Source organism: Lampris incognitus, chromosome 2, assembly GCF_029633865.1.
Source record: "Lampris incognitus isolate fLamInc1 chromosome 2, fLamInc1.hap2, whole genome shotgun sequence".
NCBI classification, from domain to species: domain Eukaryota; kingdom Metazoa; phylum Chordata; class Actinopteri; order Lampriformes; family Lampridae; genus Lampris; species Lampris incognitus.
The window spans coordinates 39,480,880-39,497,960 of NC_079212.1; the positions used below are offsets into that span (position 1 = coordinate 39,480,880).

Below are 17,081 nucleotides of genomic sequence, written 5' to 3' on the forward strand. Positions count from 1 at the left end.
ACCTCCCACCATACCACGCAGCACCTGAAAGGAATGAGAGGTCAGGCAGACAAGGGAAGACAGCTATATCACTACACAAGACACAAGTGTCTTCTACAGAGAAAAGACCTGCCTAGTCAATGTTTATCCTGAAGGTCCAGAAGGATGTATGCCATCCTGGACGAGCAGTGTAACCGTTCCTTGGCAACACCGGAGTTCTTCAGTATCTTCAAGGTAACGAGTAGTCCATCGCCGTACACACTCAAGACATGTGCAGGACTCAAGGAGACAGCTGGTAGAAATGTCTGGGGCTACACGGCGGAGTCAGCAGATGAGAAGTACAGTTTCCCTCTCCCCACACTACTCAAATGCGATCAGTGGACCACACTCTCATCCCCACAGTCGCACACTTGATCTATATTGCTCACTCCTTTGCTCTGCCTGCCCAAGAGGGCAGCTGCCATGGATGGCATATCTGTCAAAGAGGCCCCTCAGAGGAGGAGCTGGATAGAGCCAAGATCCTTGTGATGAAGAGTGTCCAACATGAGCACTATGCTGAAGAACTGAAGGACATAGCCTCCAAACAAAGTCTTCCCTCTCGGAGTAGTCTGCTGAAGCTAAACCCTATCGTCGACAACCATAGGATCCTCAGAATTGGAGGCCGCACAGCTCAGTCCAAGCTAGCAACTGAAGAAACAAGCCCCATCATCATCCCAGGTCTTCATTACCTCATGACCCTGCTCGTGCGACATCACCACAAGGCCATAAAACACCAAGGGAGGCACTTTACAGAGGGTGCCGTCAGATCAGCTGGGCTCTGGTTGGTCGGAGCTAAAGGATGTATCAGCAGCCTTCTCTTCAAGTGTGTCACCTGCAAAAAGCTTCACGGGAAGACAGAACACCAACAAATGGCAGATCTGCCTGCCAAGCATCTCCAAGTAGCCCCTCCGTTCACCTATGTCGATGTGGATGTCTTTGGACCATGGGATGTTACCTCATGTCATACCAGGGGAGAATATGCCAACAACAAAAGATGGGCTGTCATGTTCTCATGCTTGTGCACAAGAGCTGTGCACATCGAAGTAATAGAGACTATGAGTGCCAGCAGTTTCATAAATGCCCTGAGAAGGTTCTTTGTCATCAGAGGCCCAGCGAAACAAATACACTCAGACCAAGGCACTAACTTCATCGGTGCCTTCAGAGAACTCAAGATGGATAAACCAAGCTCCAGCTCAGAGACCGTGGAGAAGTATCTCCAGCAGCACAACTGTACCTGGGTATTCAACCCACCCCACTCTTCTCACATGGGGGGCACATGGGAGCGCATGATTGGAATCGCCCATCGCATCCTCGACTGTATGCTCCTTCAAGGTGGATCATTGCGTCTCACACATAACGTCCTGACTACCCTAATAGCTGAGGTTACCGCAGTCATGAATGCTAGACCCCTCGTCCCAGTGTCCTCAGACCCAGAGTCTCCTCTCATACTTTATCCAGATATGCTCTTGACCCAGAAGACATGCGTTTCCCCTCCCCTCCATGTGACTTCAAGGCAGGAGATCTCTTCAAGGAAGAATGGAAATGGGTTCAGAGTCTAGCAGACATCTTTTGGAGCAGGTGGCGAAAGGAGTATCTCCACACACTTCAAAGCCATCGCAAGTGGCAGGACAAGAGGCCAGACCTCCAAGTAGGGGACATCGTCCTAATGAAGGACAGTCAGGCCAAAAGAAACAAGTGGCCTATGGCTATGGTTGTGAAGACGCTTCCAAGTCAGGATGGGATGGTGAGGAAAATAGACATCAGAGTCATCAAAGAAGACACCCAGAAAGTCTTCTCCCGCCCAGTTTCCGAAGTGGTCCTCTTGCTTTCTACAGAAGACTGATTAGTAGTTTTGGGTTTATTTTGGCTCTTTAAAAGACCCCAGGCAGGGAGTGTTCTGGACTCTGTTAGTCATTGTTTAAGATGAGTCCTTGATTCTGTCGACGGACTTTTATTTTGAAGTACTTCCTTCGCGACCGACAAATTGTAATCAGGAAGGGTTATACTGTCTTACCAGTGTATCGTGCATGCCGCAAAAGGTTATCCGCCATCCTTGATTCTTATATCTTGATACACGCAATGTTTGTATGTATTTCAGTTTATGTGGCCTATATTTACTACAGCATTACAAAAGTCTACCCCATTCATCTTTCGTTGTATCTGTAGTATGTTATGCCGGGTTGGATTGTGCTAGTTTGCTATGTGTTAGCATGTTCCCTTTTGCTAGTCATGTACTACGTTATACCTATCTGTATATTGGCTAGTCTACAGCTCTTATTTCGTGTACTAAGGCACTCTTATTTGTACTTTTGATATGTCTTATCTGTTCATATTGTGTACTTACTTTGTAGTACCTTCAATTTTGTAACTGCGGTGTTATATTGTGTTTGTATATTTCAGTTTCACCTTTTGGCAAGTAAACATCATAAACTTCACTCCGCCTCCTGAAATGATTGATTGCTGAAGAGTTTAGCTGACTGGATAGTTGGGTTATTGCTCAGATCCTTCGAGACCAGTACAGACCTCAATAATATTTCTGTTGACATTTAATCCTATTCCAGGTGTTATCCGTGGCTGGGAAACTAGTCTATAAAATTCTAGGTTTTCCAGGATGCGTGGGAACCCTGTTTTCATTCATGTCAATCCTTTACACTTACTGATGACTGACAAATCACTTACTGATGTCCAAATCATTGTAGTGAACCCCACCAATCAAGTCCTGCACTTAGGTGAATTCAGAATAATAACTTGTACGTTTCGACAGATCCTGTTTTCATTTTATTGATATGGTAAAAATGCAGATGATTGCATATCTGGTGAGATATTTGGTTAACTTATAACCTCAATAATATTTTTTAACACACCAGCAGCCATTCTACTGTTGAATGAATGATGTAAGTTGACTATGCTGTCAAAGGGGTGTCCAGGTAGTGTGATGGTCTACTCCGTTGCCTACCAATACGGGGATCGCCGGTTCGAATCCCTGTGTTACCTCCGGCTTGGTCGGGTGTCCCTACAGACACAATTGGCCGTGTCTGTGGGTGGGAAGCCGGATGTGGGTATGTGTCCTGGTCGCTGCGCTAGTGCCTCCTCTGGTTGGTCGGGGCTCCTGTTTCAGGGGGAGGGGGAACTGGGGGGAATGACGTGATCCTCCCATGCGCCATGTCCCCCTGGGGAACCTCCTCACTGTCAGGTGAAAAGAAGTGGCTGGCGACTCCACATGTCTCGGAGGAGGCATGTGGTAGTCTGCAGCCCACTCCGGATCGGCAGAGGGGGTGGAGCAGCGACTGGGAACAGCTCGGAAGAGTGGGGTAATTGGCAAAGGTACAATTGGGGAGAAAAAGGGGGGGGAAACAAAAAAACAAATATGCTGTCAATGTTAGATAAAGAAACCATATCATCTATTTCGCTGTGCGTGCTGCAGCCAAACTGGATTCTGATCAGATGTGAACATTTCCTTTCAGACGGGAGTGGCACGGTCCACCGTCCCCAGCCCTTGCCGCCGTCCACCATGCACCAGGGCGGTCTGCCCAGCGCAGACAGCAGTTCGGCTTACGGCCTCTCCTCCAGCAGACACGGCTTCTCCAGCTACCCCGACACCTTCATGAGCTCAGCGGCTCCGAGCAACCACGTCAACCCGGTCAGCAATGGCCTCTCTCCACAGGTCTGTCCACATTGGTCCCTAGTACGCATAACATGAACTTCTATGCAGTGTACTGGCGTAGGCGTGAGTCACGCATGACGCCCGCCGTGTGTGGGTGTTTTCTGCCTGTTTGTGTGAGCAGCTTGGCTCATTGTGACGCAGCCGTGCTTGCGTGCTTCACAACAGGCCTCAGTTGCGTTTTGACACAGTTTGTGGATGTTGGCACGCCTTCTCTTTGGCCCCCACACACCCCGACAAATATTGTCCTAACCTCATGGAATAGATGAGACTAATCGCAGCAAAGTCAGTAAAGCGCTGCACTTACACACCAATATCCCCCTTGCTCACAGGGGATTTGGAGTGATATCGTTTCACAATTAATTTCATCCCCACTTGAGTCTCTCTAATTAACTTGATTGTTGGAGACGATGGTTCCAGATGGATTCCAGCTTGAACTTTTAACAGAACAAAAAAAAAATGTTCGATGGGGGGAATTATCTTGGATTCTTTATGGGGGAAACAATTCAAATAAAAACGTGAGGGGGGGAAAAATAATAATCTTTCTTAACTAATGAGTGTGATCCCGAGGATTCATACGGTGTCGCTCAGAGTCGTATTTTGCAATTAGCAGATGTTTCTGTCAATGCAGACAGCTCTAATGAATTGTAGCTGATACCCTGGTGCCTTGCCCATCCGAGTTAGGACTTGTTTGGTTTGGAAATCACTCATTTACACAATGAGAGACAGAATAATATCATGTTTTCACTGTTAATTCCTCCTCTGAGATGTGTATATATACCGAGAGCTTCATCCAGTTTCTGAGCGAGGAACGATTCAGCGCTCTTTCTGCTCATCATCGTGTGATTTAATGTAGTTTTGTTCAATGAATACATTTGCAAAACATTAAGTGACTTTTTCATGGCCTGTCTGGTCGGTCAGGTAGCTCGTTTTTTTGCTCCGGGTTTTAGTGTTTGTATTGAAATTCGGTGATATTGATATTCTGTTTTGCTCCAGTTAGGCTCATTCGTCCCCGCTTTCTCTATATCCGAGAATTCCTCACAAAAAGGGGGAGAATTATAGCCCATATTTTCCTGCGAGTATTGCTCGAGGTATGGATGAAAGTCCTATCTGGAAAACTGTTGCTTCCTCATCGAAGTTTGTTTTCACGGGGCACCATGCTGTTTGCGTTGGAAAGCTGACACATGCGTCATGTGTTACTTCTTTCGTTTCTCAACAATGCTGGAGAGCAGTGGGAAAGGTAACGCAACGGGACTCTAAAAATCAGCCGGTGCCAAAGTCAAAAGAATGCATTTCCTCTCATTCGCAAACGGTTGCTGGCATTTGTGCATGCACGCATCTGTGTTCGCCTGCGCATTTGTGTGTCCGAGTGGACGGGAGGTGAGGGGAGCTCGCGGTAACATCCTATCGTGGTCCTCCCGACATTAACCAGTGAGGCTTTCCTGGTTGGAGTGGTGTTCCCAGCAGCCGGAGACTGGAGGACTGGCTGGTATCAATGCACATCACTGGGCCAGGAAGAAATTATATGCAATTACTCACCAAAACTGGGCAGTCCAGCCCACCCCGAGCAGCAAGATCTTCCTAACAGGCAGAAAATAAGATTGAAATGGTGTTTAAAAAGAGTTGGAAAATGAAATTCAATGCCACATTTGTTCGCAATTACCCCCTCGTTCACACATATTTCATTGGGAGGTCTTTTTTTATATCCTCAACGACCCCCCCCCCAACACACACACAGATACACTCCCCCGCCCCCCGCAGTAAATACTTCCTCAAAGCTGATTGGAAAACGGGTGTTACTTCCTTCTTCCTTTGCCCCCCCAAATGAAAAGAAAGAGTTAAGGATTTGGTGACAAAAAAGAGATTTTCTCTTGTACTGGAGAGTTGGAGGATAACAGAGAGGTTTTTTTTTCCTGTTCTTTTTTTTACCACCGTTCCTCCTGTTTGATTGTTAATCATGGCGGCGGGGCTTTGGCTCTTAATGCTCCTTGCCGCAATATACCACCCTGCATAAATACAGGGGACATGGCCGGATTTCTTTATTACTGACACTCCTCGATCCCCCCCCCCCCCCATGTTGCCCTCTCTTCTTTTGGAGGAGGAATGATAAAATAACACGCCGGGCCTGCTTTACATTAGGGATTACTAGACAGCCCCCATCAACCCGACCTACAGGGAATAAAAGATTCATCTGTTATCCTCACTTACATTTTGCATACATGTATCTTAGTGTATTAACGATGACTCCCCCCCCCCCCTAAATTCAATTTCCCTCTGATTGAGAAGAATACAGCGGTGAAAAACATTACTGTAAACCGTCTCTTGATGGATTTCACTGCGTGCTGGCAGGGATTTGATCACACACACACACACACACACACACACACACACACACACACACACACACACACACACACACACACACACACACACACACCAATATGTCAAATATCACATATGTTGGATAATAGAACAGATCATTCATTAATTTACCAATAATGGCATGAAAAGGGTGTGGGTTTTTTTTTAGTTTTTTTTTTTTTTTGCATGAGCGCGTGTCCACATACAATGTGTATTTCACATGAAATACACTTAATGTAAAGGATTTGCACGGCACCATTTCCCTGTTTTAGTCCATCTTCAGATCAAAATGATAACCGTTTAATTAGCCAAATAAGTTAACAAACGTAAACAATTTGACATGATTGTGGATGATTTTTCACATTAAGATCGGACCGGACGCACAACGGCGACATACAAACACGAGAAGCTGGGGGGAAAACAAGCGGCGTAATATCGAGAGCCAACCCGTGCAGACGTAGAGATTTGAGACATGGTTTGTCTCGTTTATACAGACTGTACTTGGAGCCAACTGGACTCTCTTTGTCCTACCTTCCAGGCTCCCTTGAATCTCTCCAGTCCCCCCCCCTCCCTCCCCCATCTCCCCATCTCAGTCCATCACTTCCTCACTCTGGTCCTCTTGCTTTAATCCTATTACCTTCTCATAGCGGGAAAAATTCATGTGATCCCCCTGCAAAGGCCTCGGCTTTCGCAGGCCTGCCCTCCGCACCAGCACGCACGGCAGACACGGTGTGCACGCCGTCTGTATTCGGAGGCTGAAGGCACTTCATGGTCCGCCCTCGACGCCCCCAGTCAGACAGAACCGGCACCGTCTTTTTAGCTTTTAGAGGAAACTTTTTGGATTAGGTATCAAAAAATGATAAATTGTTTGTGTGTGCGTGTATACTCATGTATGTGTTCACGCGTATGCAGATTCTCTTTCTTGTTTAATAAACCCCAGCTAAACCCAGGCACTGCCTGGGGACTGGGGGAACAGCTGCCAGAGAGGACTATTTTTTTTGTACAGCGTGATATGTTTATGGCGGTTGCTCTTATTGTTTCCCAATTTTGGTAAAAGGAAACGGTCTCAAGCACACTGTGACATTACCGCATATCCTCCTCAAAGGCTCACCTCTATGCCGAAGCGCCGCTTTCTAAGAATTGAGATATGCTTCCTGATGTGTTGCTTGGTTTATTTGGGTATTGTTGCTTTGTGGTAAAAAAAAAACAAAAAACAATCATCACGAGGAATGCTTTCTCGTCGTGTCGAGTCTTTCTCTGCTTTGCAAAGGCAGAGGCGAGCACAATCTGAGCACTTTCCCTGCAAACAAGCCCAGATTTTGGCCCCTTGTGCAGATTATTAGCTTGCCTTTGTGTAGATTAACCTTGAGCGACTGTTCATCCTTCCATTTTGCTCGTCTGAAAGTCACGCCGGTTTTGTGACAGTGCTGCGGCAGGCTCGGCGTGTACGTAGCGCAGGCTTCATCACCACCTTCTAAACTGTAGCAAGTGCAAACATGCTAATAACACCGGATGCACCGTGCAAAATCGACATCTGCTCTACAGATCCATGCTAGCTAGCATTCATCCGTTTCCATTCTTTTCTTTTTTACCCTCTTAATTCAAGCCCGAGTCTGGTTGCGTGTACATCAGCTGTCATGTGTTTTCTGTCATTTTCATCTGGGCTAAACATACTGTCTGTAGTGAAATTCCAATGACTGCCGCAGCCTCACCTATATAACTGAAACTAGCGTGCTATGTACAGGCTTCTGGCACTGCTGGCTCTTACATCTATTTCTATACATTCATACCAACAAGGAACATACTAGTTGATTGTAGGGGAAATCTCATTGGCTGATATACGGGCACGTTTTTATTCAAAACCAGCACTCAGTAAATCCACTTATATGAGATAGTACTCATTCATTGGTTGAAATACAGAGAGAGGCTTGTTGGATTGAGTACAATGCATTTTTATGTGTATTGCATTCACTATGTATTTTTAATGGCGTCGAGTCCCTGCTGAAGCATCCATTTTGTGGGATCGCTGCTTCTGACCCCCTCATCACATTCCCATCTGCTTATACAAAGCAACGATGTAGGGTGAATTTCCTTCGACTTCAGAATAGCGTGCGCGGGGGGGGGGGTATACATAGCATGTGCTCGTCATTCAAATTGAATTCAATTGAAAACCAGTATATTGCGTTTCAAATCATACGTGCCATTTTTTTTGCCTCCTCCTTTCACACAATATATGCAAAAGAATTAGACCCCGACTTGAAATGTGGAAAGCGAGTGCAAGGAGGCAGCCGAGTCAAATTCTCGCTGAATGAAGAAAAAAAAAGAAAAAGCAAAGTGACAATATACCATCCCGGAGATGGCGAGGCATACTGGGAATTTAAACAGTCCTCCTTTCACCACGGCACTATCACTGCTGTTACCAGCTCCCCTACCCCCTTTTTCTCTTCTAGGCTTGGCAAAATAAAGCTGGCTTCATTTAAACCACACTATTTTTGACAAATACCATAAATCTATTTTGCTATTTTGAGCCTACTCAGTGGTGAGATCCCAACCCGCCCCCCCCCGTGAATATTGTCAGTCAGACAGGCAGTGATGTCAGACCAGTAATCCCCTTCTGTCAGAACAGAGAACTTGTTGACCTGCTGTTGATAAAGAAACAACTATTTCACACAGCGAACCCAACAAATCAACTCATCATGGAAGTAAAGGGATACATTTAAAGGGACGGGGGCGGCGGGGGGGTATCCCCCCTCCTCTCTCTCTCCTCCCCTCGTTCCCACTGCAGTTGGTTGGTGAGAGGAAGATTTTGTCTTTCCGAATGGCGGGGCTTTCTCACTCCGCTATTTGATGTCGGAGGAAGCGAGTGGGAAAGCGACACAAAGCGTGCGTGTGCGTGTGTGTGTGTTGGGGGGATAGGCAGGATTTTAGTGACTGGAGAGCAGGGTTGGGTGGTTGTGTGTGTGTGTGGGGTTGCGGGGGTGGTGGTGGTGGGGGTGGGGGTATGGGGTGGGGGGGGATCAGAGCTGCTGAGGCGCTCCCTAGCTTTCTCCCTTTGATCCATATCCCCAGGCCTGCCTGCGCTGCTCTGCGCTTGCTAACTCAGGCCTCCGCTAGTGATTCCTGACAACTGTCGGACTGAGATAAGATGGGGGTGGGGGTGTTGGGGGGGCATTTAGGGGTGTGGGAGGAGTGTGTGTGTGTGTGTGTGTGTGTATTTGGGGTCGCCTCTTCTCCCAACGCCCCCTGCGCCACCATTTACTTCAATTAACACCGTCACATCTTTTAAAAACACAAACCAATGAGCGAACACAGAGGAATTTATATTGTCCTGAACACAGGCGGCGTTTACCAAATATAACGGGGAGGGGGGGGGGCTTTGGGGGCTTCTCTCTCTCTCTCTCTCTCTCTCTCTCTCTCTCTCTCGCTAACCAAAAAAAACAAAAAAACAACCGCATCCCCCTTGTCCCATTCACTTAAGACATGACAGTGTGCACCTGAATGTCAATGAGTGTTGCGCCTCACATAGGTCTCCAGTGCTATTAAAACTTGGGGTATTAAGCCCCCTTTGATTGGGCATGCTGTCAGCTGGCAGGCTCCCATGTCAACAAATCAGAAAGGATGAGCGCATATATTTACATCTCACGCATACTTAGATACACTGTGTGTGTGTGTGTGTGTGTGTGTGTGTGTGCGTGAGAGAGAGAGAGAGAGAGAGACCACAAGGACGGGGCGAGGGAGGGTTTATATACTTGTTAATTAGAAATCACCCCGAAATACAGATTGTGTTTCAGTTTGGCAAGAAGGGATGCGAGGAGCTGTTGTAGGAAATTAAATAAATAAAAGACGAGACCCTGCTTGAGAGGCTGCCAAGGAAATCAGAGGAATTTAAATCATACCCACTAGTGGAATGTTTATAGAATAAATCGCCCGCCCCGCCCCCACCCCCACCATGCCCCCCCCCCCAATCTGAGCCCGCTGGTAGCAAGGTTCAGTGGCTACAAAGTGTCAAAACCCTTTCAGTACGGGCTGAGGCTGCTGACAGCAGACGCGCGAGTTAAAAAAAAAAAAATCACACGTGCGATTCCTGAAATGTGAATTACTTCACTCCTGTAGTAACCGCTTTAACCAGTCAAACGGTCTGCTTGTTAATAATCACCGCCCAGGACACAGTTTTCAGTAGGACATGTCCAATGTGTAAATGTCTGAGTCCGTTTTCTAGTTCCTGTTTAGCCTAAATCAAGCAGATACCAGAAGCCATTTTGTAAGTTTTTTTTTTCTTTCTTCTTCTTCTTCTTTGTAAGGTTACAGTCAAATTCATCACTGGAAAAAATACATTTTCTATGTAAATCCCTTTCGCTCTTTTTGCGCAAATGTTTTATCGATTTTTCATTTTGCTCATGCGTCTGACTCCATCGCCGTCTCTCCTTTACATTTCCTTACCATTTAGTCGCACATCTCTTGCCTCCTGATAGTAACAATAACAGTGATAATATGACTAACAATAACATATTTTATTTAAAGCACCATTCGAAACACCTCAACCCCCCCCCCATGGTTTGTCACTGTCTCCTTCTGTCCAACTTGCTCCCTCACTTCCCCTCCTGGGTTTCATTTCTCTCCATCTCATCCTCCGTTCCTCTCCTCGTGCCCCCCCCCCCCCACCACCACCCCACCACCCAAAGAAAATGGGGGGGGGGCTGTATTCCTCCAGATGAAAGGCCGCGGTGGACAAGTAAAAATGCTATTTAAATGCAAGGCCATTTGTGTGCATGTGAGAGATACTTTCCCCGGCCAATGGGGAGCTGTTGCATTCAGCGAAAAAATAGCCAAAGATGAGGGAATGCGAATTACATTTATCTTGCGGAGGCAGCCAATATGACTTTCACTAAATCCCAGAAGATGAGGATTTAAGTGAGAGGCCCTGAAGGAGACCACTGCGTACAATCTGAGGATCCTATACATGAGAGTGTTAGCTCTATTTCCCTATTAAAAATCTAGGGCATCTTCTTAGCCTGTATCTCCAATACTGATCACACAGGCACTGTTATATATTCACAACACTTTCAGAAGGGATTTGATAGAAGTGTGTTTGCAGTTTATCCACAGGGAAATTCACTCCAGTGGTTATATTATTTATTCTTTGGGTTCTTTTGTATTCGAGAGTGTTTTTCCTCCAAGCCAGAGAAAATATCTATCATATCAGATTGAATGATCAAAAAATTGCCATTGCATTCTTATGAAGTGGGGGAAAATCCCCTTCTGTGTTATCATTATACCTATTTTTTACTCTTAGTATACTCCGGTATAGTATAATGCATACTGCGAACACCAAGTACAGTATGGAATTGTTTGCTGAATTGTACGATTCAGCATTTTAAGTCACTTGGTTTAGTCTTACATTTACATTTCCGTGACCAAAGCATGGCTTCTTTTGCAGCGGTGGGCTCGCCACGTGCGCCGGTCCCATTGTCACAAGTGTCATGCGTGCTCGCCAATGGCTGTCTATTTGTGGCTGGGGAACCTGATGTTCACAGCAAAGTTCAGAGGTCAAGTGGTCGTGCAGTCTGATCTAGTCAGCCATGTGTGTGCATCAGACACAGGGGTGAAAGGTCAGACCGTGTCCATGTGCTTCCTCTTGGTTCTAGATACCAAGCTGACAGATGGAGGGATGTGATTTATGTAAGGTAGAAAATGCACGATAAAGAAGGCTTCAGATACCACTAAGGATTTTTTTTTAGTTTGTATTTGAAAATACAGGATGTAGCAAAAAAAATAAAAATAATCTGCATGAACAAAAAAAGCGTTATTTCAAGACACTTTTTCTGACATTTGTTGGGAGCAGAGCGCACCCGAGGACAGAGCTGTGCTTGGTGAAGTTGGATTTAACAGTCCGCTATAATAACAATTTGATGTTTTACTGAACCATTTAGGGGAATTATTGTTTCATTCGCACCCCTCCATAGAGAGATTAGAGGGGTCTTCGAACACAACTCTGCCCCGACAAGTTGCGGGGAGACTAGTGTCCTTCACAAAGATCATTTACATAGACTAGATAGAAGAAGAACAAAACCTCGGCTCCTCAGCTGAAGGGCCGAGTTGAGCAAACTGCTTGGTCACCTATACAGCTTTGACCGTTATACACCATAAAGGTTTTGTAGCAACATCAATATTTGGTGAAAGTTAAAATGGTGGATGTAATGCTTTTAATGTTTGTTGGCTTTGATTTATAGTTGTGGACTCTGGTTTTGGGCTCATGTTCCCTCTCTGTCTTTCTTCTTCAGCACCTCTGCTTTGTTGCTACTGTACAGTTTATTTGGCTTCTCTCTCCCTCTCTCTCTCTCTCTCTCTCTCTCTCTCTCTCTCTCTCTCTCTCGCCCTCTCTCTCTCTCTCTTTCTGTCCGTCTGTGTCTGTCTTCCTCTCTCCCTCATTAGCCTGGATGTGATGCAGGCAGGTCCCCAGCTGGCTCCCAGTAACAGCGGCCCAGTGCCTGTCAGTCTCCAGCTGAGAGCCATTTCTGTTTACTTACATGTCATTACGGTCAGGAGGTGCAGATATTAACACTGTCAAGAACTATTTGACCTGACATTCTTCACTGGGCCAACTCCCCGCTGCGTTCAGTAAACAGTAACCAACCCACCCCACTCCTCCTCACTCCTCGCCACCCCCCCACCCCCCGTCATCTCGACATCACCCACCTCGCTAGTGAACGAGCTCAGTTTCTTAGTGTTGTCAACTCTGGTGCGTCCTGGGAAACTACTTCGGGGTTAAATCATTAAAGGCTTCCATTTCAGAGGAGCGGGGCAGGATCAGAGGAGAATGAGGTGAAGGCTTGGAGGCTGGGGTGATGGCGTGAAGAACAAGGGGTTGTTTGTGAGCCGGTGTGTTCGATATTATTCAGTGAGAAATAAAACAGAATACCCCCCGTTAACCCTGGTGAAATTAGTTGGCATTAATTCATGTCTAAGAGGTGTGAGGAGGGGTAGAAAGGACCTCCGAGGCAGAAAATACAATGCACTGTCCAAGGGGGATCTCATGATGAAATAAGGGTCACACAGAAAGCAATTCTTATATGTAACAGCTTCTGTGTGAGCATTACTTCATCAGTAAACTTCACTTACAGCTAATTGCAAAGCAGTTCCTTTTTTCCATTTTGTTGTTATTGAATAAGACAATCTAAAGAAACATAATTTCTGGTCTGAAATGCAACTTCTGTTTGTTTGTGTCTGTAATTCCTCTGTGCATTGTAAGACCAAGAACGTGGTCTTACCGTAAAAAAAGGTATATGTGAGCTACCGAAAAATGAGATCTAGGATTTGAATTAAATATGCAGACTCCATCAGATGCTGCTGCTTGCAGATATTTACTAAGGCTGATCTTTGTGTTATCTCTGAGTGCATCCATCTGTCTCCCTCGCTATGTGCTATGAAGTGTGCATGGCCCCCAGCCGATCACAGCGACTGTGCCTGGTGTCGTGCTTTACTAACACGTTGTGAGAGGCGACAGCTTGTTTGATTGCACGCTAATCGCTGTCATCTGGGCCCGCCTTGTTGTTGCCCAGTTCCTGTCATTGCCAATCAAATGCCTAATTTGAATCAATTAAAGACTTCCATACTGAGCCCCCCCCCCTTTTCACTCTCCCTCTCTCTGCTTCCCTCGCTTGCACCTAATATTCAAGTTTGCTCACAACTACTCCAATTCATCAAGTGTGCTAAGAAGGGCATGTCGGCAAACCTCCCTCTCCTGGGTATCTTCATGCACCGGGGTCTAATGAGAGATGTAAGGGGGCAATAGGGCCCCTCACTTCTTCTGTTTTCCCTTGGGTGCATTATACAACATTAGCTTTTGACTAATGCATAATTTATAATGTATCAAACATAATTATCATGTATATGCTTGATCATATTAATAACATGCAACATATCACAGAGACAACACCAGCGTAGTATAATGGGGGCTTCAGCCTACTTACATGCTTTAGTTACCTAGCATGAAGCTACCATGTCACATGTTTTGACGCTTGCTTCTCTTACTGTCACATTTCATGAAGCCAACATGTTTGCATGAAAAGTAAAACATTTTAAAGCGATGTTGTTCAGTTTTCTCATGTTACCAGTTACCACTTTTATTTCAAAGCTGCACTCCTGAGTAGAAGATATTGGAAGCACAGAAAAAAATAATTGTTTTGAAATAAGTTTTTTTTTGTTAGTAAGCTACCTTCTACCACTGCTATCATGGCCCAACAAATAAACTGCTTCCAAAATGTGATTATACTGATAACAAAATAGTGACGTTAATATCCAGGCATAAACATATAATCTAATTTCTTTCAATTAAAAGTACAACGAGTATGATTTGTCGGTTGCGCTTTGTAAACGCATTCGAAGTTGGCCCCGCCCCCCGGCTCAACGTCACCAGAAAGACACGCCCCCTGACCGCAGCAGCCAGAACACATCCCAGTGTACAGGCCAACTCTGCGTCACCCTTCATTCCCGTCCTCTCCTTCTGCGCTCGCCGGTGGGGGAAAGCCAACCCCAGATTCCCCCTCATTTTGGAACGAGATTTGTCCCCTTGGCGTTTCGCCTCCCTATATTTGCGTCTTGGCGGTGTGTCCGCCATTATCGTATGCGGATGCGTGCTTACGATCTCGTTCTGGAGTCCCGCTGCCCAAAGGTCAATGTCCAGTAATGTCCCGAACACAGCAAAATAAGAAAATACAGGCAGAGGACAGGGTCTCTGCAGATACAGACACCCCCCACACGTCTAGTGGGTCATAAGTGATGATTGCAAGGGATTATTTCTGTATGAATCTATAAATTGAATTTTAGGAAAATCCTACCCATTCTGTCTTTAAAGAAATTCTTTTTCCTTTTAATATTTTTTTTATTGCCCTGCTAGCAGTGAAAGTTTGAAACTCCTGTTACAAATAGGTCCTATGAGAAAGTTTACAGGGGAGGTGTCTGGTGGAGCCAGAATCTGTGATGGAGTATTGATGCTGACTCCCAGTGTATGTTATTTGGTCAGTGGTTCCAAATGTACATTAAGGGACAAAGACAATAACGTTCTCAATGATATTCAGGGATAGGAGGAGGGAAACCGGAATGAACTAAAATACAAAGGGAAAGTAAAAGGTGAAAGGAAAGTATAAGAGTAAGGAAAGAGTGCGCAAAGAAATTAATTGTAGGGAATTAGAAAATGCTCCTATCTGCTAACTTTGCTCTCAGCTTGAGAAAACCATCTGGTTAAAACGATAAGTGACGGAAGTGACTCGGCGTACTCGGAGGAGAATCCCCTGCCCGTTGAAGGTGTTAGCAGGACGGTGTCATGTAGCAGCAGGAAGACCTCCTATATTTTCCCGTTCGGTGTTGCATAAAAAAACGTCAGAGCTGAAGGGTTTTACATAAGGCTGATGCTTTTGGATATGGTGTTCGTGCAATCTAACCATCAAAGATATGACTCATTACCTAGCACATTTGATGGCGTGATTAACTTAAGGTCTTCCCTTTAATACGATCAAAGACAATAGCACAAAAAGCCAAGGTCACCGTGTTCAGTCTTTCTATTTAGCATATAGGTTCCGCAGATTTGTTTTCAAGTCCTGTCAGAGCGTGGATACATTTGTTTTTTTCATTGCTGCTTTACATATTTAAATACGTCTTCATGACATTGAATATAATTCTCACCAGTGACGGGGGAGTTGGGATTTTCAGGATTACTGCCTCTGACAAAACCACATCTGCTCTTGGTAGAATGGCATTAGCTGATCTCATAATTACTTCTGATTGCATCAGATAGTCTCCATTCAGTATCGACTTGCCTTGCAATTAATGCCTTCAATTTCATCTGAGACAGTGATGGATCAAAGATTGACACCAGTAACACAGCTGCAGGCGCCGGCTTTTGTATGTGATGCAAGTACCCATGTAAAAAGATAACCCACCGAGTACGTTTTGCGAAAATCTCAGTAAAGATACAGCATATCCGCCAACAATAAAAAAAATTTAAAAAAAAGTCAACTGATATTGTGAGGGAAATCGCAAATAAAATGAATATGCATTTGATGTGTACGATATATTTATCCCGTGGCGTGGTATCGTGAATGAAAACATCAAACGTGTGGAAGAGTTAAAAGGCCTTCCCAGGGGGCTGCTGTTTGGTGAGGGTGTGAGTAATGGGCCTGGTTGTAGGAGATGTCATTGTGCGGCCCTGAGATAACCCTGCACGTCTGGATGCCTCTGTCTTCTCATCTCCACTCTGCTTTACCCTGAAGGCTTTGAAAGACTGGCAAAGCTTATCAACTCACCTCCTGTGTGTGTGTGTTCGTGTGTGTGTGTGTGTACACACAACTACTCACTGCACCAGAGGGGTTAATATAGCTATTTATCCCTTACTCCCTACCAGTCTCTCTATCCTCCTCCACTCCCCTTTGCCTCCAAACAGTCCTTTTGTCATTCTGAGTGGCGAGTTAAGAGCCATATCGTTCAGAATCACCTTTTCGTAGAAATGTATTCCGTAAAAGGACCCAAAAAAAGGAGGTTTTGGATTTGATTCATTCGATCATTTATGAAGTCATTTAGTCGTTTATATATTCATTCTCTGATTTGAATTATCGTTGATTTTTTTTTGGACCCCCGCCCCCCCTTTTCTCCCCAATTGTACCCGGACAATTGCCCCATTCTTCCAAGCCGTCCCGGTTGCTGCTCCACCCCCTCTACTGATCCAGGGAGGGCTGCAGACTACCACATGTTCCCTCCGATACATGTGGAGTCGCCAGCCGCTTCTTTTCACCTGACAGTGAGGAGTTTCCCCAGGGGGACGTAGCGCGTGGGAGGAGCGCGCTATTCGCCCCAGTTCCCTGAACATGTGCCCCGACCGACCGGAGGAGGCGCTAGTGCAGCAACGAGGACACATACCCACATCTGGCTCCCCATCTGTAGACACGGCAAATTGTGCGACCAAGCCGGAGGTAACACGGGGATTTGAACTGGTGATTCCCCGTGTCGGTAGGCCACGGAATAGACCGCTACACTACCCAGATGCCTT

General features: G+C 45.7%; 1 protein-coding gene across 3 annotated transcripts in view; it reads left to right on the forward strand.

The window, feature by feature from the left end:
• Positions 1–17,081, forward strand: part of LOC130108191 (paired box protein Pax-7) — a 68,177-nt gene that overhangs the window by 40,362 nt on the left and 10,734 nt on the right. For all 3 annotated transcript variants that reach the window (XM_056275047.1, XM_056275048.1, XM_056275049.1), the window contains exon 7: positions 3,483–3,682. In XM_056275047.1, coding sequence (XP_056131022.1) covers positions 3,483–3,682 — 200 coding nt within the window. The remainder of the gene's footprint in view (positions 1–3,482; positions 3,683–17,081) is intronic.